Source organism: Leucopleurus acutus, assembly GCF_964270905.1.
Source record: "Leucopleurus acutus genome assembly, chromosome: 20".
NCBI lineage: Eukaryota > Metazoa > Chordata > Mammalia > Artiodactyla > Delphinidae > Leucopleurus > Leucopleurus acutus.
This window is the reverse complement of record NC_139162.1, coordinates 23,932,390-23,954,880: the sequence shown is the minus strand read 5'-3', so window position 1 is coordinate 23,954,880 and position 22,491 is coordinate 23,932,390. Positions and strand designations below refer to the sequence as shown.

General features: G+C 38.6%; 1 protein-coding gene across 2 annotated transcripts in view; it reads right to left on the bottom strand.

Moving 5' to 3' along the window:
* CDH8 (cadherin 8) overlaps positions 1-22,491 on the bottom strand; it is a gene marked incomplete at both ends in the record, with an annotated part of 366,396 nt that overhangs the window by 134,582 nt on the left and 209,323 nt on the right. For both annotated transcript variants that reach the window (XM_082862070.1, XM_082862069.1), the window contains one exon: positions 18,342-18,595. In XM_082862070.1, the coding sequence (XP_082718196.1) occupies positions 18,342-18,595 (254 nt within the window). The remainder of the gene's footprint in view (positions 1-18,341; positions 18,596-22,491) is intronic.

Below are 22,491 nucleotides of genomic sequence, written 5' to 3'. Positions count from 1 at the left end.
AAGAAATATGAGAAAAAAGAGTAGACGGGATAAGAAAGTAAAAAAAAAAAGAATAAAGAATGAATTTGGTTCCTACTGTATCTACTGAAAATTTCAATGTCTTCTAATTTATATCTTAAAAGTCATAGGGGGCTTCCCTGCTTGCGCAGTGGTTAAGAATCTGCCTGCCAATGCAGGGGACGTGGGTTCAAACCCTGGTCCGGGAAGATCCCACATGCCACGGAGCAACTAAGCCCGTGTACCACATCTACTGGGCCTATGAGCCACAACTACTGAAGCCCACGTGCCACAACTACTGAAGCCCGCACGCCTAGAGCCCGTGCTCTGCAATAAGAGAAGCCACCGCAATGAGAAGCCCATACACTGCAACAAAGGGTAGCCCCTGCTCGCCGCAACTAGAGAGAGCCCGCGCACAGCAACAAAGACCCAACACAGCAGCCATAAATAAATAAATAAATAAATAAACAAATAAATAAACTCTATTAAAAAAAGTTAATTCTGCATTTAAAAAAAAGTCATAGGATTTGTATCTCCAATATTGAAGTCTCCATTCTAATTTCTTAAATATGCATCTGTTGGATTTGCTATTCCTTTGCAGATTTACTTAAGATGCATTAGACAAAAGACCTCATTGGAAAAGAGTAGAATATACTTTGGAGAGTCATCTTCCTGCCACAATAAGAAGAAACTTCTTATTAACACAGTGTGGAATGGTATTTGAAAAAACAGGCCCCTTGGGTTATGTTAACGTCAACTCTAATGATGGACGTTTTGGAAATAGACATTCTTATTCTAAAACAATGGATATGTTTTAGAAACTGCATCACCCTCGATAACCAGTATTCACGGATGCCCTATTTAAACTTTCCCATTTTATTCCAACAAATATCCTGGTTTTCTTCAATGCTAGTGTTCCTCTAACCCACGGTAGTATGTCTTAGAAATAAATCCTAAAGACTTCATCATTTTACTTTGTGGAGGTAAGGCTATGGATGCAAGGAAATTCCTACCTAGATGCTAAGCACTTTGGAGATCTAATTTAACCTACTGCACTCTGACCATGAACACAAACTTCGCCACCAGTTCACTCAATCAAGAGTAGTTTGCAGAGGTCAGAAGTTAACATAAGATGTCACTGGTGCAGTGGTTGAGAGTAGGTCAGAATGGATAACTGGATATTACTGTGTTGGAAAATAGCACCCTTTCTGTATTGCTGCTACTGTTTATATTAAATTACAACTTTTACCTGAGTCATATGTTTACTCAATTATCACAGCCCAACTATTTACATTTCATACCAACATTTGGCACAAAATCCCATCTCTTGTGTGTATGTGTGTGTACATAAGACAGATTTTATTCTCAGCATACAAATATTATATGTACTTATACATTCATTCATTCATTTATTCATTTAAAGCATCTCCTACTCCCTCTTTCCAATCTCACCCCCATACTACGTACCTACAGAGACCCTCTGTCCCTGCTGAATTTCTGTTTCTTGTTTGCAATAAAGAACATCAGACTGTGATGTTCTAATATCAAGAATATTTTCAGGATTTTCAGAACCAAGCTCCCATTATCAAGGAGTCTTTTTCACTCCCCATGACTTCGGTGCCACATTGGAAGGGTGCAGATTAAAGTCTGGAGTGTACACAGGAGATACACTGATTATCTTAATAATCAGATAAAGATAAATAAGTTTCTTTTAAAAAAGTTATTCTGGACTATATTATTTCTAACACAATATTTGTGAAACCCCTGATGATTTTTCAAGAGAAAGACCCTTTTATTCCTAACTTCTCTGCTAGGCCAATTTATACATCCACCCTTAGTTTCTTCAACTGAAAAATGAGAACAATAAGATTGCCTTCTTTTAAAGTTTAAGGTAAATCCCAAATTAGGTAATGCACTGTAAATTTCCTTTTGCTTTTTAAAAGTGGCTTTACATGGAATATTTATCATTATTTGTAGAAGATACTCTGCCAAATATCTAGGTATTTTTAAACAACAATAACAAAATATTGGAAAGATTCTGCTATTTGGTGTCCATGTGGAGAGACATAAGGCTGTTTTCACCCAAAGGACGAAACAGATTCATCCACCACGGTCATCCTCAGATACTTTAATTTATTTAGGGTCATATATAGAAATCTCAGATTCCAAATCTGTTGGTTCAAATAACATCCCATTTTCTGAATATGTGTTTTGTTTTATAGTTTGTTCCACTCATGCCTTGAAAAGATAGCATCATAAAGCCAGAATCTCATGTGTAAATTTCTGCAGCCACAGAACCGAAAATAGATTTTTCTACAGTGAGTCCCAGACAAAATTTGATTCATTCTTTAATATTTATGTAATATCTTTGGAGAAATTCTAATTTTCTCCCTGAGTCATCAAAATAATCATTCATAATTGAGAACTCTAAATAAGATATGATGGCAAAAATATGAAAAAATTGAATGCAGTTTTACATTTAAGAGATTAAATGTAAAATTTTAATTTTTATTTAATTTCAATAAAGGCTTAGTGACTGCTTCTTTTGGTCAAGTATGATGCTTAATGCTTGAACAAAGCCTCCTCTCTCAGACACACTGGCTATGACTTTCTCATCATTTACAATGAAAAGTAGCAAGCTCTGTAATAAAGTAATGCTTACATTGCAGTGAGTAAGGGTCCCCAGATGTGCCTGCGAAAGGGAAGGTGTGGTCAGAGATGACACCAAGAGGAGGCAGCATCTGTCTGGGGACAGGAAAAATGAGTAGCATTTTTCCAGGCAGAATATGTAAGGAGAGCATCCTCAGCAGGAAGAAATGCATGGAGAAAATCTTGAGTTTGGGTTTGTTTAGGAAACTAGACAATTAAAGGACCAGACTAGGTGTGGTGAGAGCAAAGTTCTGACAGATAAGCAACCTATCATTTCTTCCCCATCCTTTCTTTCATTTTGTCTCTTCCATCCTTCTTTCCTTCACTCTTTATTGAATATCTCTCATGTACAAGGCATTGTGTTAGTTGCCAAGACAGACATGGCCTTGCCTGCTCTCATGTAACTGAGTCTGTATCTGGAGAAAGACAATGAAAGAAAATAAGATTTTGTAAAGTTAACGGTGATGTATTCATGAAGAAGAAAAGAAAAGGGATGAGATGTATAGAATATTATTAAAATATGCCTATCAAAAGAAACAGCAAATATGAAAAGTCTGAGTTAGGAAGATATTCAGTATGTTTGAAGACTTTAACAAAGGATAGTATTGTTGAAGTTCAAGATTCAGTGGAGGGAGAGCATCAAGGGGTACATCAGGAAGGACCTTGGAAACTGTGCTGAGGAATTCATTTTTTCACTTGTAGGAGATGGGAAGCCACTTGAAAAAATACAGCAGGAGAGTGATATGACCTAAACCACAGCCAGATTCCATAGAACTTTCTGTGATGTAGAAATGTGCTCTGTGCTGTCCAAGATGGCAACCACTAGCTCTATGTGACTATTTAGCCCTTGAAATCTAGCTAGTGTGATTGAGGGATTGAAATTTTTATTGTATTTAATTTAAATTCATTTTATTTGCATTCAAAGAGCCACATGTGGCTAGTGGCTACTGTATCAGCAGAGATCTAAACTGAGTTAGAGGTCACTTTGGCCCCTGTGCGGATATCAAATGGCAGGAGATGGGCAAATGGGGCTGTTTGTAACTGCTCACATGAGAGAGGATGGTGTTCCAGCTTAGGAACTAAAATAAATAGGACATGGTTATTATTTGGATGTGGGAAGTAAAGGACATTAAGGAATCTTGAAGAAACACCCTTATGGAAGGCTCATAACCTCTTCTATTAATCTACATTGCTTTCAAATTAGACATCAATTCTCTTTGGTCTTCTTTTAACCATATTTATCTAATTAATCACCAAATACACCAAACTGGTCAAAAACTTCACATAAAGATTAGCAAACTATAATTAAATATTTCTTTCCAGAAACGTAATCTGGAATTTACAGGAGCTATGTGATGTTTCTCTCTGGTGTGTGCTTTTTATGATGGGAGATTAGGAGTTATGAGGATAAACTCTTTTACACCCATGATGACCTTGACCCTCACTGTTCACCCTCAAGTGACAGGAATCCCAACCAACTCCCATGAATCTCTGTAGGCTCACAGTGACTTAAGGATGTCAGGGGAAATCTAGCAGTGAAGAGTATCCTTTAACTGCCTTAGATATCTTTTGGAGGCTGTCAATCATGCCAGTAATGACTTTTCTCTATAAGAAAGGACATTCAAAGTTGAATGCTACATGGACAATAAAACAGAGGTGGTGTGAGACAGAAAAACAAATCATTGTGTAGCAGTATGGGCCATAGGGCCACATGCAGAATTAAGATTTAATAATATATTCAATGTATTTATTGTGGCCTTCCTGATTTTCAGCCTCTCTGCTAAGCCCTGTATATTAATTTCTTAGTTAATCCTCTCTTTAAATTACTTGTGTAGCCCACATAAAATGTCTTGACTCTCAGTGTTTGTAGTTGTAAAATGAAGATAATATACATTTTTCCCCAGTCATTAAGTTAGTGAGATAGTAAGTATAATATCCTGGCCACAGTATCTGACACTTAATAAATTCTTAGTCAAGAATAGCTTCTTGAATAGCTATCAGAAAGGTGGTATTTCATTATACGTTTGTCCCATTTTTGTCAAAACCATTTATTATATGGAAAAATAAGTGTTTATGGAAAACATGCACATGAAGAAATAATAAAAGAGTAGTGCACAGCTATACTGAAGCAGGATTTTTGAAAATGTCAAAAGTTATATACACTTAGAAATTTTAATTGGACATTCAGGCTCAGTAAATGCAAAAGACATATGGTAAGTGCTGGGAATTAAGAGATAAACAAGATGTGGGCTCTTAACTCTTAAGAACTAGAAATGCATTTATACTGAAATAGTTTGCTTGTCTATCACAACAGAAATAACACAAGCACACCATTTCAGTATTCAACCAGATGTAATCTTTCTAGGGGGACAAAAGTATTTAAGGTGACCATCCCAAACTTGACTTGGATCCTGAGGCCCATTTTTAGGAACTTCAACTAAGCCTATTCCATTCTCCAGCAAACTGACTTCAAACACACAGGAGAGAGCTAATAAACGTTTGATAGATGGATGGAAATGGCACGTCTCCATTTTTAACACATTCTCTTCTTAAATATGCAATATTATGTTTTCTTCTGCAACACTAAGTCAAATCTGATTATCCTCTATCAAAAGCAAGGTTGTATAACATATTGTGTCAAATCGGAATGTAGAAATATAAGGAAAAATAAAGGTTTGGTTGAAAAGACTCCCATAAATATTTGAACAGAAGACAAGAGTACCAGTCTCCCTTTGTTGGGATGCAAAATAGGGGATTTATTTTGCCTTATGAGTGTAATAATGTTAGATAACACTGCTCAGCCTATACAATCAGCTTTGTTTCTCTCAGAATATAAACATTATTATTAAGTTTTGTACCCTAGAGGGAACAGAGACTTCACCAATCAGAAATAAATAAATAAAAACTTTTAAAATCCCAGATCAGCCCTTTTTTTCTTTCAAGCTTCTTATGCTATTTTTTCCATCTTAGATCACTTTTTGTAAAATAGTTGATCAATACATGCAGTGTGATAATTTTTTTAACATCTTTATTGGAGCATAATTGCTTTACAATGTTGTGTTAGTTTCTGCTGTATAACAGAGAAAATCAGCTATATGTATACATATATCCCCCTATCACCTCCCTCTTGTGTCTCCCTCCCACCCTCCCTATCCCAACCCTCTAAGTGGTCACAAAGCACTGAGCTGATCTCCCTGTGCTATGCAGCTGCTTCCCACTAGCTATCTATTTTACATTTGGTAGTGTATATATGTCAATGCCACTCTCTCACTTAGTCCCAGCTTACCCTGCCCCCTCCCTGTGTCCTCAAGTCCATTCTATACATCTGCATCTTTATTCCTGTCCTGCCCCTAGGTTCATCAGAACCTTTTTTTCTCTTTCTAGGTTCCATATATATGTGTCACCATATGGTATTTCTTTTTTTCTTTCTGACGTACTCCACACTGTATGACAGACTCTAGGTCCATCCACCTCACTACAAATAACTCAATTTCGTTTCTTTTTATGGCTGAGTAATATTCCATTGTATATATGTGCCACATCTTCTTTATCCATTCATCTGTCGATGGACACCTAGGTTGCTTCCATGTCTTGGTATTGTAAACAGAGCTGCAATGAACACTGTGGTACATGACTCTTTTTGAATTATGGGTTTTTCAGGGTATATGCTCAGTAGTGGGATTGCTGGGTCATACGGTAGTTCTATTATTAGTTTTTAAGAAACCTCCATAGTGTTCTCCATAGTGGCTGTATCAATTTAATTCCCACCAACAGCGCAAGAGGATTCCCTTTACTCCACACCCTCTCCAGCATTTATGGTTTGTAGATTTTTTGATGATGGCCGTTCTGACTCATGTGAGATGATACCTCATTGTAGTTTTGATTTGCACTTCTCTGATGATTAGTGATGTTGAGTATCCTTTCATGTGTTTGTTGGCAATCTTCTTTGAAGAAATGTCTATTTAGATCTTCTGCCCATTTTTGAATTGGGTTGTTTGGTTTTTTGATACTGAGCTGCATGAGCAGTTTATATATTTGGGAGATTAATCCTTTGTCAGTTGCTTCATTTGCAAATATTTTCTCCCATTCTGAGGGTTGTCTTTTGGTCTTGTTTATGGTTTCCTTTGCTGTGCAAAAGCTTTGAAGTTTCATTAGGTCCCATTTGTTTATTTTTGTTTTTATTTCCATTACTCTAGGAGGTGGGTCAAAAAGGATCTTGCTGTGATTTATGTCAAAGAGTGTTCTTCCAATGTTTACCTGTAAGAGTTTTATAGTGTCTGGCCTTCCATTTAGGTCTTTAATCCATCTTGAGTTTATTTTTGTGTATGGTGTTAGGGAGTGTTCTAATTTCATTATTTTACATGTAGCTGTCCAGTTTTCCCAGCACCACTGAATTCTCTTAACTTTTGCTTGTCTGTAAAGGTTTTAATTGCTCCATAGAATCTGAATGAGATCCCTGCTGGGTAGAGTAATCTTGCTTGTAGGCTTTTCCCTTTCACCACTTAAATATGTCCTGCCACTCCCTTCTGGCTTGCAGAGTTTCTGCTGAAAGATCAGTTGTTAGCCTTATGGGGGTTCCCTTGTATGTCATTTGTTGCTTTTCCCTTGCTGCTTTTAATATTTTTTTTTATTTAATTTTTGATAGCTTGATTAATATGTGCCTTGACGTGTTTCTCCTCATATTTGTCCTGTATGGGACTCTCTGCACTTCCTGGACTTGATTGACTATTTCCTTTCCAATGTTAGGGACCTTTTCAACTATAATCTCTTCAAACGTTTTCTCAGACCCTTTCTTTTTCTCTTTTTCTTCTGGGACCCCTATAATTTGAATGTTGGTGCATTTAATGTTGTACCAGAGGTCTCTGAGACTGTCCTCAATTCTTTTCATTCTTTTTTCTTTATTCTGCTCTGCGGTAGCTATTTCCACTATTTTGTCTTCCAGGTCACTTATCCGTTCTCCTTCCTCATTTATTCTGCTATTGATTCCTTCTAGACAGTTTTTCATTTCATTTATTGGGTTGTTCATCCTTGTTTGTTTGCTCTTTACTTCTTCTAGGTCCTTGTTAAACGTTTCTTGTATTTTCTCCATTCTATTTCCAAGATTTTGGATCATCTTTACTATCATTATTCTGAATTCTTTTTCAGGTAGACTGCCTATTTCCTCTTCATTTATTTGGTCTGGTGGGTTTTTACCTTGCTTCTTCATTTGTTGCTTATTTTTCTGTCTTTCCATCTTGCTTAACTTACTGTGTTTGGGGTCTCATTTTCTCAGGCTGCACGTTCATGGTTCCCGTTGTTTTTGGTGTCTGCCCCTAGTGGGTAAGGTTGGGTCAGTGGCTTGTGTAGATTTCCTGGTGGAGGGCACTGGTGCCCGTGTTCTGGTGGGTGGGGCTGGATCTTGTCTTTCTGGTGGGCAGGGCTGCATCCAGTGTTGTGTTTCGGGATGTCTGTGAACTTAGTATGATTTTAGGCTGCGTCTCTGATGAAGGGTGGGGTTGTGTTCCTGTCTTGCTAGTTGTTTGGCATGGGGCATCCAACACTGGAGCTTGGTGGCTGTTGGGTGGAGCTGGGTCTTAGCATTGAGATGGAGAATGCTGGGAGAGCTCTTGCCAATTGGTATTACATGGGCCTTGGTGGTCTCTGGTGGTCCAGTGTCCTGAACTTGGCTCTCCCACCTCAGAGGTTCAGGCCTGACACCAGGCCCGAGCACCAGGACCCTGTCAGCCACATAGTTTGGGCAGCCATCCTGTCACAGAGTTGCCTGAGGGCCGGGCATCCTGTCGGGGGCTCCTCTCCTTGAGTCCTGGAGACGCCTGAGGGGTGGCCTCCTGTCAGGGGCTTCCCAGTCAGGTGCAGTCACCTGAGGGCCAGGAGTTGGGTCTGAGTCATGCGGGGCACTGGGCGCTAACCTCCTCTGCTCCAGGGCGCAGCATTGGGAGGTTCAGCCAGTGTCTGAGACCCAAGTTACGGCTTCCATCAGGTTTATATCTGAGCCCCAGGTTTATGACTTCAAGATTCTTTCAACTTTTTTTCTTTTTCTCTGTGCTCAGTCTACTTCCACTTGCTCATAGGGGGGCTGCATTCAGAGGCCTCTCCTCCTGGACTTCAGACCAGAGTTTCTCATCAGTTTGATAATTTTTGATTATTGTTAGTCAGGTTTACTGTACCACACTGGTTAACATTTCAGCTAAATCAATTTGTCATTTTAGCATTTGCATCTAAAAATGTAGAACAAATATATATTTGCCTAAGAGAAGACACTGTAGTTTGGAGGTAACATGTGGGTTTGGAGCTAGATGACTAGCAGCGTGAAGTTGGGCAAATTACTCCACCAGTAAAGAGGTTCTGTGCACTTGTCCGTGATGGACATACTCGGGGCAGATGCCCCTTTAAGGAAGGATGCCAGAGCTGTAGGATGAGCGGGCAGGGGAGACCCTCTAGATAGCAGGTCCTTAGAATCTGCCTCTCTTGCAGAAATTGTCCTCTCCAGGAGTTACCTGGAGATTAAGCCAGCAGAGGGATAAAGGCCCTACCATTCTGGCAGGACACAGGACTCCTCTGATGATCAATACTCATCCCACTGGGTTGGGCCAAGGCTTTGCTGGGATCGCACTGCAGTTTTACTGTTCCCTAAGTCTGCCTGCTTCTGTCCCCTTCCAGTCACAGGTGCTGCCCTCTAACAAACAGCTTGCACTTCAAACTCTATCTACTGCCCAGGAAAACAACCTGCAACCAATGTGTTTAATGGGGATAAGAATACAGGTAATTCATAGAGTTCCTGTAATACAGTGTAAATGAGACATATGTGAAGGGCACTGTGCTAAACACTAAATAGGCATGACTGAAGAGCCACAAAAAATTTCCAGTATTACTCATTAAATATCTACTCTTGGGCTTCCCTGGTGGCGCAGTGGTTGAGAGTCCGCCTGCCGATGCAGGGGACACGGGTTCGTGCCCGGGGCCGGGAAGATCCCACATGCCGCGGAGTGGCTGGGCCCGTGAGCCATGGCCGCTGAGCCTGCACGTCCGGAGCCTGTGCTCCGCAACGGGAGAGGCCACAACAGTGAGAGGCCCGCGTACCACAAAAATAAAAAATAAAAAATAAATAATAATAATAATAAATCTACTCTTGTATTGGAGAATGCATGTTAGAGTTTGTTGAACATACTCCAGCAAGTCTGTTCCAAGTGCAATTCTATTTCATGCCCCTTCATGCTTTCAGAGAGAGAAATGCTGCTGTGCAAGTCAGCGGTTTTGAAGGCACTGAACTGCAGAGGCCAGAGTCTGGCTAAGGCAATCACCAGCCTCAGTTCTAAAAAGTCTGTATCATAGTCATCACTGAGGCCTGGAGAATGGAAAGGGCAGGTAGAAATACAGGGTATTATGAGAAATTGATGCCAGAAACAAATATATTCCCCAGTCCAAGAGAGTAAGCATCTCAGTCTTTTTCAGGATGTCCTTTCACAGTGTGTATGGTAGTTATGGTGATTTTCCCCAAAGCTACACTAAATGAAGCCAGATTTTTCTGGCTGACTCAACGTAAGTGCACACTGTCAGGTGCCCCATGAGAACTAACGTCCCAAGGGTTCTAAGGCAAGCGTGGGGGACATCAACCCCATCATATACAGCTGGATTCTAATAAAAGAATTTCTTTGACTACTCTAAGTTTAAAAAATATTTTTAAAATCTTACCTTTAGGGAGTTTGCTAGACAGAATAAGATCCTGGAATTATGTGAGAACCAACTATTCAACTTACTGATGAAAATCCAAGCTCTTACCAGTCTATTGTAGGAGATGACAAACTCTTTGATAAAGTAAATATCTTAGGCTTTGCAGGTCATACTGTCTCTGTCACAACTATTCCAATGCAGAGTGGCTGTGTTCCAATAAAACTTTATTTTTAAAAAATGTGGGAGGCCAGATTCTGCACACAGGCTATAGTTTGCTGACTTCTGGCCTCATGCAATAGACTTAAAGTATTCACTAGTCATGGGTCCTCCCTTAAGTAGGTTCTATGGAAAGGAAAAGGGGGCAACGTATATTCTACTACACAAATAGGAATAAGTGTCATGATGTTTGCAATGCTCTGCAATGCTTGATGCATTAGAATCTAGAGTACAGACCAGCACAGAAGCCTGAATGTCCTTTACATCAAATGTTTCAGATTCTGTGAAAAATTACAGAAAGTTTAAAGGCTAAATCTCTCCTTCTTAAAGAGTGCAAAGCCCCTGAGCCAAGTAACTCATCTATCAAATCCTGGTGCAAAGAAACTTGAGTTCAAATTGATCTGGCTGCCCTGTCTTTAGTCCCAGTGATGTTCCTTAGAGCCCAGTTAGGGAGATGCTGCTCTTGGAGAAGGGCAGTGTATATTCTAGTTTCCAAATTTAACAGGAATTAATGCACTTTTATATTATAAAAACTATTTTGTTGTGGCAAATTTATAGGAAGATACAATGTTGAGCCAACTGCAAGGAAAGATGCTGTTTAGAGCCACTAATAATGAAATAAAGCCCTTGGTTATGAATCAGTTATATATTTCACTGAACTCCAACTGTTTCTTTCTCACTGCTTAATTTCATGGTAGCTTTTGTTATTATGCCTAAAGAAACCATTTTAGCATTTTCTCCCATGCACTTCGAGTAGCAAAAATTCCATCTACAAGTTTTCAATTTTTGCCCCTAATTGCTCTACTGGTTGCTCTAACTGCTTTAATAAATAATATTATCTGAGTTCTGCTAGTCCCAGAATTCTAAAGTCCCTGCATCACATATTATTTATTATTCCTTTAAGGGAAAAAAGGAGTCTTTTTTCTACCCAAAGCTTCTCTTTATAGTGAGAGAGAAGGAGGAGGGAGGAAGGGAGGGAGGGAATAAAAAATGAGAGAAAATTATATACATACAGTCCACCCTCCAGATTAATACCAGGTTCTCTAGAGTGTGAGATAGTTCCCCTTTAACATCACTGGATATCTGTGGTTGCTTCTACTGCAATTCCTTAGACAACTAGGAGACCTCTTCCTCTATGTGACCCTGAAGTTCCATAATCTAGTTTTGTTTATCATTTTCAGATAGCCTTAAAGGTTAGTTACATAAATGTGAAAGCCTTGAATTTAACATGGCTATTTAACCAGCCTCCTTACTATAGAACAAGGTCCATGAGGGCAGAGGATCTGTCTTTATAGAAATTCCTTAGGAAACCATAGATTAGATAGATATAGATATAGATATAAATACATAGATATGGATATAGACAAGTCATATGTGCCACAGAATATAATATATAGTATATATAACATGTTATATATATATATATAGTAATGTGAATGAATGGCCATGTGACTAAATGAATATATGACTCAATACTAATCACTATTAGCTGAATTAGCAGTACAGTGAGTGTTTTGGGGAAATGACTTGGAAAAGCTGGTACTGTTGAATTGGGAGACAAATTTTAACTGGCTAAGAGTGCACAGGAACTAAGTGACCAAGTTTTAATTGTTTTAAAAAGACTCAGTCTGTGTACTAGACCCTTGTACGCTGTTGGTAGGAATGCAAAGTGGTGCAGCAGCTACAGAAAACAGTATGAAAGTTCCTAAAAAAATTAAAATAGAACTACCATATAATTCAGCAATCTCACTTCAGGGCATTTATTCAAACTAACTGAAATTATATTAGCACTCCTACATTCATTGCAGCATTATTCACAATAGCCAAGATGTGGAAACAACCTAAATGTCCATCGACAGATGAATGGATAAAGAAAATGTGGTGTATAGACAGAATGGAGTATTATTCAGCCTTAAAACGAAGAAAATTCTGTAATGTGCGGCAACATCAATGAGCCTGGAGGACATTTTGCTAAGTACAAGAAACCAGCCACAGAAGGATATTATAGCATGATTCCACTTACATGAGGTATCTAAAAGAGTCAGCCATGGAAGCATAGAATGGTGGTTGCCAGGGGCTGGGAGAAGAGAGGAATGAGAAGTTGCTAATCAATGGCTATAAAGTTTCAGTTACGCAAGACAAATAAGTTTTAGGGATGTGCTGTATAACATTGTGCTTGCAGTTAACAGTACTGTGCTGTACACTTAGCAATCTGTTAAAAGGGTAGATCTCATGTAAAGTGTTCTTATCACAATTAAAAACAACAACAACAAAAAGACAAAGTCTCTGGGGGATTATTGCAAGATTGAGGAGAGAGTCAATCGATACACAGTTTATTCGCCGAACAATTGCCAGGTTTTCTACAGTATGAAGCATTTTCACTGTAGCATCATTGGACATCAGGACTATAAGAAGTGTTTTCAGGAAAAGAGCTCATTAACAGCAAGCCTGGTAACTGAGGCGAATTATAAAAATGCCAGAATACAAGTAGGAAAAAAAAAAGCAGTGTCTTGTGTTGAGTGGGCACTTACATTCAAGAGAGGAATTAGGGCAACAGAGCACTGTGGCCGCCATGGTCATGTGTCAGCCTGCTTCACCTGCTGAATGGCCATTATTCCCACTTTGAATTTAAGCAGCTCATGTAGTCTTACTCACGGAGAATGCTTTGCAAAAAATAAATAGGAAGCAACTATCTACAAAAACGGTCACATGCCACTCAAAGCCATGGTGAAATCAAATATACACTTGACATGACTTTATTGAGAGGAAAAAAATGAGCCATAGCAGGTTTACATGAAAGCACTGACCTGTATTTAACACTTACTCTGTGCTAGGAAGTTTCACCTTACGGGTAAACAATTTGCTCCCTCAAATGCCATTTCAGAGTGTCTATCACAAAGTACCGACTCAGTAAACATTAGCTGTCATCATCCTACACACCTCATGCAAAATACCAGAACGTAGCAAAGCATGCACAGACATAGTCATCAGTGGTAAGAAGAAACCCGGGTTTAAACCCTGGCCCCATACCCCCTGCTATGTCAACATGCACAGGAAGCATCTTTTCAGAGCCTCAGTCTCCTCCATAACGCTGGAATCATACTGACTACTTCACAGGTGTCTTTTGTGAGAATTAAGTGAAATGATACATAATAGAAACTTGGCACAATGTCTGATTCATCAAATAACAATAACGCTGTTTTTTCCTTTACCTCCCTAATCACAATTTGGTTCACAACCGATAGTAACAAACCCATACAAAGGGGCTAGACTGATGAGAAAGGAACACTCCACCCATACTCTGGTTAATTCCACAGACCTGATATCTGTATGCTCCTTTTTCCTGGTATGCATCCTGGACTGAATGAGACCATTTAGAGAATGAATAGTTTATTATTTCAATTAAATTGGTCCTGCTAATTCAATGCAGTCTTGTTTATAATAGCCAAGATATGGAAACAACCTAAGTGTCCATCTACGGATGAATGGGTAAAGAAGATGCCACACAAACATGTACACGCACACAACGGAATATTAGTCATCAAAAAAGAATGAAATCCTGCCATTTGTGAAAACACAGACAGACCGTGAAGGTATTATGATTAGTGAAATAAGTCAGAGAAAGATAAATACTGTATGATTTTACTCATATGTGTCAACTGAGACACACTAATGAACAAACAAAATAAAATAAAAACAAATTCATAAATACAGAGAATAGATTAGTAGCTACCAAGAAGGGAACAGGGTTGAGGATATGAAATGGATGAAGGGGATCTGCTGTATGGTGATGGATGGTGACTAGGCTTGTGGTGGTGCTCTCTCTGTAGTGTATGCAGATGTTGAACTATAATGCTGTACACCTGCAAATTATATAATTAAGAATAAACAAACACATAAAAGAAGATTTTGAGGAAAATAATTGGTCCTGCTAAGCCATCACAACACATAGAGACACAGTTTGAGTCACAGAGATCATAGGGAAAGAAAGGGAGTGTGACAAAGGAAGAGAAAGCAGGCATTGCACTGCCAGAAAAAAAAAAAAAAAAAGAATGCACCACAGTTCCATTCTTGACTATCTGTATGACAGTGGGCAAGTTAGTCTTTTCACCCTCGGTTTTCTCATCTGTTAAGAGAGTACACATATTATCTCATAAAGGTGTTAGGAAATGAACTGAATACATTTAGCACATCCCTGCCACATAGTAAGCACTCACTAGTAACAATATTCATCACAGTAGCAAGGGCAAATTAGACTAAATGATGTTAATTAGACGATTTAGCATGTAACTGTTAAATAAAAAAATAACAGGTAATTCTGCACTGTCAGCAACCTTGAGTAGAAGGATCTCTGCTAAAATGACTACTAGGATTTTATTTTTATTTTATTTATTTATTTGGAGCAGAGAAAGATTTATTGCAAGGTGAAATGAGTACTAGGTTTTTAATTTGCATTTAAGATATGAAATTTATGGTGGCTTTATTAGTTGGTAGTGTTAATAGCTCCCAAGATGATATTATCCCAAAATACAGATGAGGAAGCTGAGTCTCAGAGAATTCCAAGAGACCAGCTGTCTGACTGGAAAGTAGGAGTGACAGGATTTGAAATGCAGTCTGCTGTAGTTTCAAGATATGGCATCTTTTAAATAATTTACACAATCGTATTCTGTATTACTGAGAGGCATAAGGTACTGAAGAAAGTAGCACATGCTTAATTAATGTTCCTGGAAGGGAGACGGTAAGACCATGAAGTTTACCTCTGTGTCACTGTCTGTTTGCCCTGATGGGCTTATACAGACATAGGTATAGATACAGATACGTTTATACACATAGAAATAGGTTTAGTTTTAAGAATTTTAATATACATGATATTTTCAGCTTGACAATGTGCTCTCAAAAGAAGCTGAGTCTTAGAGGAAGTTGACCAACCAATTAATGACTGCATGTTTTAACATGGCAGATGCCACAATAAATGCCTATTTCTTGCTGGATGGCAAGGTAAACACTCCCCTAAAAGATGCGTACATTCTTGTTAGCATATAAAATACAACAGCCCTAAAGAGAAAATCATGCTTTGTTATTTGTTACTTGATAGTTCCCTGAATATCTGTGTCCTCTAGTTCTGTTTAAAAAGGTTAAATGGCTCTAAGTCTGTCTGCTAGACTTATAAGGAACTATGCACTGCTCTGGCTAGTCAGGAAATTTAATTTTCTAAACAAATTAACCAATTGTGCATCGATAGAGGAAAGCTGCTCTCCATAACCCAGTTGGGGGACAGGGGTTGGGGGAGGGACAACTGCAAAAATGCAGTTGGTGATTCTTACATTCTAGATTCATTCCTATGGAGCCAGTGCACCTCCAGTCAGAACGGTGTGGAGCTCACTTTCTGAATAATGCATCAAAACCCTGTTGTAAATGATCTGAAACAGTAATCGCCCCTTCTTTGGGTGAAACCACATATGCCAAGGAACTAGCACTTGCCTGACATCTATCAGAGCTAGAGTATGCCTGTGTCATCAAGTGGTACTTTATCTGTCCATCCCTTCCTGGTAACACAGCCCCAGACCCCCTTTAGCTTGCCTGGAAACAAAATGCTTCCAAGTTGGGCAGTTGTTGCTAAGCAGCCTCAAGCTTCTTCTTCACCTGCCTTTTATGCCACCGACAATTATAAAAAATAACAATAGCAATAACAACAACGATCAACTACAGTGATAATCATCACTGATTCCCTGTGAGCTGGAATGATTATCAGTATATCTCCATTTTTACATCAGTCAACGGATAGATTATAAAATGGGCAAAAACAAGTGGGGAGCTATGAACCTGGATGTTTACCCACTTCTAACCAATCTGAGGTTAGTATTGGCATCAAAAGTTACTCAAACTTCATCTCCAGCTGATGAAGAACATGCTTCTGCACAGGAAGTCTGTTCCCACTGCTACTATAGATTCCATGTTTTGGGTGTACATGGGATTGCCCTGATATCTGAATCCCTATTTGCCCTGAGGGTCCTCAGCTTGGCATGCTCCTGGCCCCCTATGGGTTCTTTGCTGACAAGAGTAGAAATCTTGACAAGTCAAATGCTAAACTGACCCCATGGCTGGTCTCTCAGGCCAATCTTGTTTACTTTCTTCATATTCTCTCTTATGCTTAAAGATGTGAAGAAAGTGGCAATTGCTCTGTTCTGTGTTCTTTCAGAAGAAATGGAGTAACAATGGAAAACGGGGCAGATTCATTCATTCAACAAGTACCACTGTCTCTATTTATATTAGAATTTCAGTATAAAGCCATTTCACAACTTCACTATTTAGTCAAAAAATGGATGCCCATGTAAATTTATTTTTCTGGATGCTTCCTACCCTTGGATTCAATACTTGTCCCTTTGATAGATATGATTTTCTTAGCCAAATAGAGGTCATTCTGTGTGTCCACAACTTCTTGAGTTCCTTTACAACAGAGAATGGGCCACTGACCATTCCTCAAATCCCCTTCTTAGAGGTTGAGCTCTTTTGAAGAAAGGATAGTTTTTTTTTTATATCCTTATGAGATACACTCTACTATCCTGAATTTAGAAATGACTTGTGTTAAAAACAACTTTTCCGGACCTGAAAATAATTCTTTTTTTGCCCAAACTCAAATGATTTGGGGCACTGATTATTCTGCTGGGTTTCACCTCCAGCCTCATGGTTTCAGCACCCTTGGGAGTATTGGGAGTTTAGTACACAAAAAAGAAGTGAATAAGTAAAGCTTTCATAAAGCTCACTTGTCTAGAGTTTCCCTGAATAAAGTAATTAGAAAGATATCTGCCGTAGGTCCCTATAACTTAGAAATTGAATGACTTGGATATAAGCTGACATCTAACTCATAAATTAACTGGACAATTCTTTAAAACTGTATTCTTCTGTCTAGTTTTCTCTTTTTCAACAAACATTTCTAAAGCAATATTTGAAATCCACACTCAAACACATCATTAACTAACACTTCACCCTTGGAGACCAATGGACAAGTTACAGATTTTCAGTGTTCTTTCAGAAGAAAGCTCTTTAGCTCGAGCATCTACTGTCATTTGGGTGACTGGCAAAGAGAAAAGATGTACACAGTTCAACAACAAGAAAAACCCAGAACTGAGCCTTATTTCTAAAACAAGGAAGAAAAACTTTAACAAGGGATTATATTTCTCATCCTGGAAAAAATTTTGAGCAGGGAAAGTATAAACAAAAGATATCTTTGAAATGGCAGAGAAAGGTTTTGTCTAAAAGGCACCGATCCAAACATGCTGACCTATCAGAAATGCCCATAAAGTGGTAAAAAGATCATTTCAAAGCCAAACAGCAAACGCAGAAATAAGACAGGGGGCCTCTTAATGTGTTGAGACAGTGATCTCATGCCTCTAAATTCTTATACATAATTCACTGTAACTGTCAAAGGAGAAAGAAAGAAAGAAAAAAAAAAAACAGCAGTACTTTTCTAATGCTAGAAAAAAAAAAAACACAAACAAGCAAAAACAATACCATATAAAAGATCCACCCAAATGCACTGCAAAATATATTCGATTTGGCTTTTTCATTGAGCTCTCTGAAAGCTTAGCATCTTTCTTCATCTTGATATTCCTGGCTCTGGGCATTGTATGCAGCTCTTCGCAGGTGTGTGCAACACACACACACAAGCGCAGTACATGTTGACCAAAATTCCTTGGTCATGTGAACATAGTCTCAAAGGCAGCCACACAGACTGCATACGTAATTACATTTTGTACTGATCTGCTTGTCATGCACTATAGCCAGTTTTCCTTTCAAAAGAGAAATACCTTATAGGACTGGAGGTGATGTCGGGGTCACGAGCGGTCACTTGCCCAATCACGGAGTTGAGAGCAGCATTTTCATGAACTTCGAGGAGGTAAGTCGGTGAAGAGAAGACTGGAGGCTCATCTGCATCTTCGACAACAATTTTGACTGTCGCCGTGTCTTTAAAGGGCCCCCTGCTGCTGAAACGCGGGTCAGTGTGGACATTGGCTGCCTCTACCTTCAGCGTATAGGATCTTTTGGTCTCAAAATCCAGAGGCTGTTAAGAAATGACAAAGATGAATGTTTCTCACTAATGACCACAGCAGCGAGGACAAATGAGTGCAATGCTGATGGATGATCGTTATGTGCATTTAAGCCCATTTGTGAGCCTTAAGGGGATCACCCTCCATTCCCCCAGATGCAACCTGGAAATTCCACAGGCATTTATTGATAGCTGTTTATTATACAAGCTCAGTGAATCTCATCTCCTGCTGTTTTGCTTTGTTTTGCTCATTTCACTTGGAATTCACAAAATATTCACAGCCATGAATTGTGCCATCGAAATTTCACTTCAGACTCATAATAAAATTGTACTAGTGAAGGCATGATCTGCACACCAATCAGCCAGTTAATCGGGCCTCTGCTCGCCAGAGATAAGGCAGCAGCGAACATAATCTCTATCTGGGAAGGATATTTTATCATTTCTGCAACAGTGTGTGAAACGCAAAGAACTAGAAATAATCATTGTTTAGTCCATGGAGACATTATAAAGCACAGTTTAGCACTAATCCCAACAAAGAGTGTTTTCTTATTTCACTTCCAGAGCATCACTGCTTTACTGATCGTGTGAGTAAAATGAGGCTTATTATTTTTTAGGGCATTCCTAGAAGGTCTCTATTATATGAGTTCTGTGCTGTGAAGCAGGTGGGCATATAAAGAAATATGTATACAGACGCATATCTACCTGTGTTTATATTTAGGATAGATGATAGATAGATAGAGAGACAGACTGACAGACAGGTAGGTAACTAGGTCTGGTGGTGACTTCCACCAACCAGTTAAAAGCAATTTGAAATTACCTCATTGCACCATTACTGAAAATATTTCTGACCTATTAATACCTCTTTCCTTAAAAGCCCCAGAGACTTAACTTAATGACCTATGTAAATAGAGGCAGGTAAAAGAACACAGTCCCCTTAAACAACCAGAAGGCCATCTGCATCAGAACCCTCACAGTCCAATTCTCTCAGCAAACATAATACTTCAGATGTCAAGGATGTATTTCTGTCAAGGTTCAAAGAGACAATTTAGATTTCCATGGCAATTCTTATAAGAAACTGAACTTTACCTCTGCGGTGCAAATTTTAAAAAAAAAGCTGGAACACAAGCTAGCATTAGTGAACTCTTTCAGAACTCCTATACAAGCTTAAATATATATTCTTATTTCAAAATTTTATGTTGATTCTTATATTTGAATTTCATTCTAATTGGACTTAGATTTTTTTGATATATTTTCTAATAAACAAGGCAGATACTCAATCCCCTGTCTATTCTGAAATTACTAAACACATGTACCCGTATGTACATGAATAGGCAACTCAACATCAACATTTTCACAATTTGCTAATCACCCCTACTGTTACAATTTTGTAATCTCAAATTCTTTACAAACGCTGTTAAGCATAAGAGATTATATTCTGCTTAATTCTTTGCCCAACTTAATGACAATCTACCAGAACACATCCTGGTGTCCTTGGGATTTTGTCAGACAAAAAGGAGGACCCATGAATTGCAGGAAAATGACTCCCTACAGATTGTTCTCTAGAGTAAAATACATGGGTTTTTTGGTGTCAAGATGTGTAGTATATGCTTCCAAGTTTATGAATAATGGTGAATAAAAATACAGCAAACAGCTAATTGCTTCAGTTTATAAAAGCACCTTATGGTAACAAAGAATAGCAGTTAATAATAACAACTAAAATGACATTAGGAATCATTAGCCAAGGAAACTGTGTCTCTGGTTTAGTCAATAATTGACTCAAGTATAATTATACTGTACTGTATTTAACACACGAGTTTTTAAATACTTTGCAACTCTTAATACTGAGCTCCATCCAGGTTTAAAGTGAGTGTTACTCAGCAGAGTTAAAACAGATGCAGCCATTTTCTTTTCAAAATTGATTTTTAAAATTGATTTTGTATATAAAACTATATCCAGAAAATTCCAGGTTCTCACTTTCAATACCTCCCCAAAAGGGGATTTTAAGAGCATGACCATTGGAAGCACATCCCTGGGTAACATGACAGAGAGAGTCAGATAGTAAGCTTGGAGTCATGTCATTGTAATGCTGATCAAGACAGAGGGCAAAATTATTGGCTCCTGACAGTGTGACCTATTATCTATCTTCTAATTCATGAATCAGCAAATCTGTTTTAAAATTAATTTGTACTACTTCATGGCAAGCATATAAAGAACAATGTTGAACAAAATACTCATGATGAAGATAAAAGGGTATTTCTCTTTGCAAATGCCCATGTCTGTAAAATACTGAACTGTGTTCTACACGTTTTTTAATGAATGTAGTTGTCACAATGAGAAATAAATATGGAAAATGTACAGAATTTTTCACATTTACCACACACACACAAATGATCATGAGCAAAAGCAGTCACAGATTGCAATATGGAGAGACATAACCATGCTCCTGGATTGGAAGAATCAGTATTGTGAAAATGACTATACTACCCAAAGCAATCAACAGGTTCAATGCAATCCCTAACAAATTACCAGACACTTTTCACAGAATTAGAGCAAAAAGTTATACAATTTGTAGGGAAACACAAAAGACCCTGAATAGCCAAAGCAATCTTGAGGTAAGAAAAAGGAGCTGGAGGAATCAGACTCCCAACTTCAGGCTATACTACAAAGCTACAGTAATCAAGACACTATGGTATTGGCACAAAAACAGAAATACAGATCAATGGAACAGGATAGAAAGACCAGAAGTAAACCCACGTACATATGGTTACCTTATCTTTGATAAAGGAGGCAAGAATATACAATGGAGAAAAGACAGCCTCTTCAATAAGTGGTGCTGGGAAAACTGGACAGCTACTTGAAAAAGAACGAAATTAGAACACTCCCTAACACCATACACAAAAATAAACTCAAAATGGATTAAAGACCTAAATGGAAGGCCAGACACTATAAAACTTTTAGAGAAAACATAGGAAGAACACTCTTTGACATAAATCACAGCAAGATCCTTTTTGACCCACCTCCTAGAGTAATGGAAATTAAAAAAAAAGAAAAAAAAAAGGAACCTAATGAAACTTCAAAGCTTTTGCACAGCAAAGGAAACCATAAAAAAGATGAAAAGACAACCCCTCAGAATGGGAGAAAACATTTGTAAACGAATCAACGGACAAAGGATTAATCTCCCAGATATATAAACAGCTCATGCAGCTCAATATTAAAAAAACAAACAACCCAATCCAAAAATGGGCAGAAGCCCTAAACAGACATTTCTCCAAAGAAAACATATAGATGGCCAAGAGGCACATGAACAGATGCTCAACATCACTAATTATCAGAGAAATGCAGATCAAAACTACAATGAGGTATCATCTCACATGAGTCAGAATGGCCATCATCAGAAAATCTACAAACAACAAATAATGGAGAGGGTGTAGAGAAAAGGGAAGCCTCTTGCACTATTGGTGGGAATGTAAATTGATTCAGCCACTGTGGAGAACAGTATGGACGTTCCTTAAAAAACTAAAAATAGGAGCTTCCCTGGTGGCGCAGTGGTTGAGAGTCCGCCTGCCGATGCAGGGGACACGGGTTTGTGCCCCGGTCTGGGAGGATCCCACATGCCGCGGAGCAGCTGGGCCCGTGAGCTATGGCTGCTGAGCCTGCGCGTCCGGAGCCTGTGCTCTGCAACGGGAGAGGCCACAGCAGTGAAAGGCCCGTGTACCGCAAAAAAAAAAAAAAAACTGAAAATAGAACTACTGTATGACCCAGGAATCCCACTACTGGGCATATACCATATTTTGGACATGTGTCCAAAAGACACATGTACCCCAATGTTCATTGCAGCACTATTTACAATAGCCAGGTTATGGAAACAACCTAAATGTCCATCAACATCTGAATGGATAAAGAAGATGTGG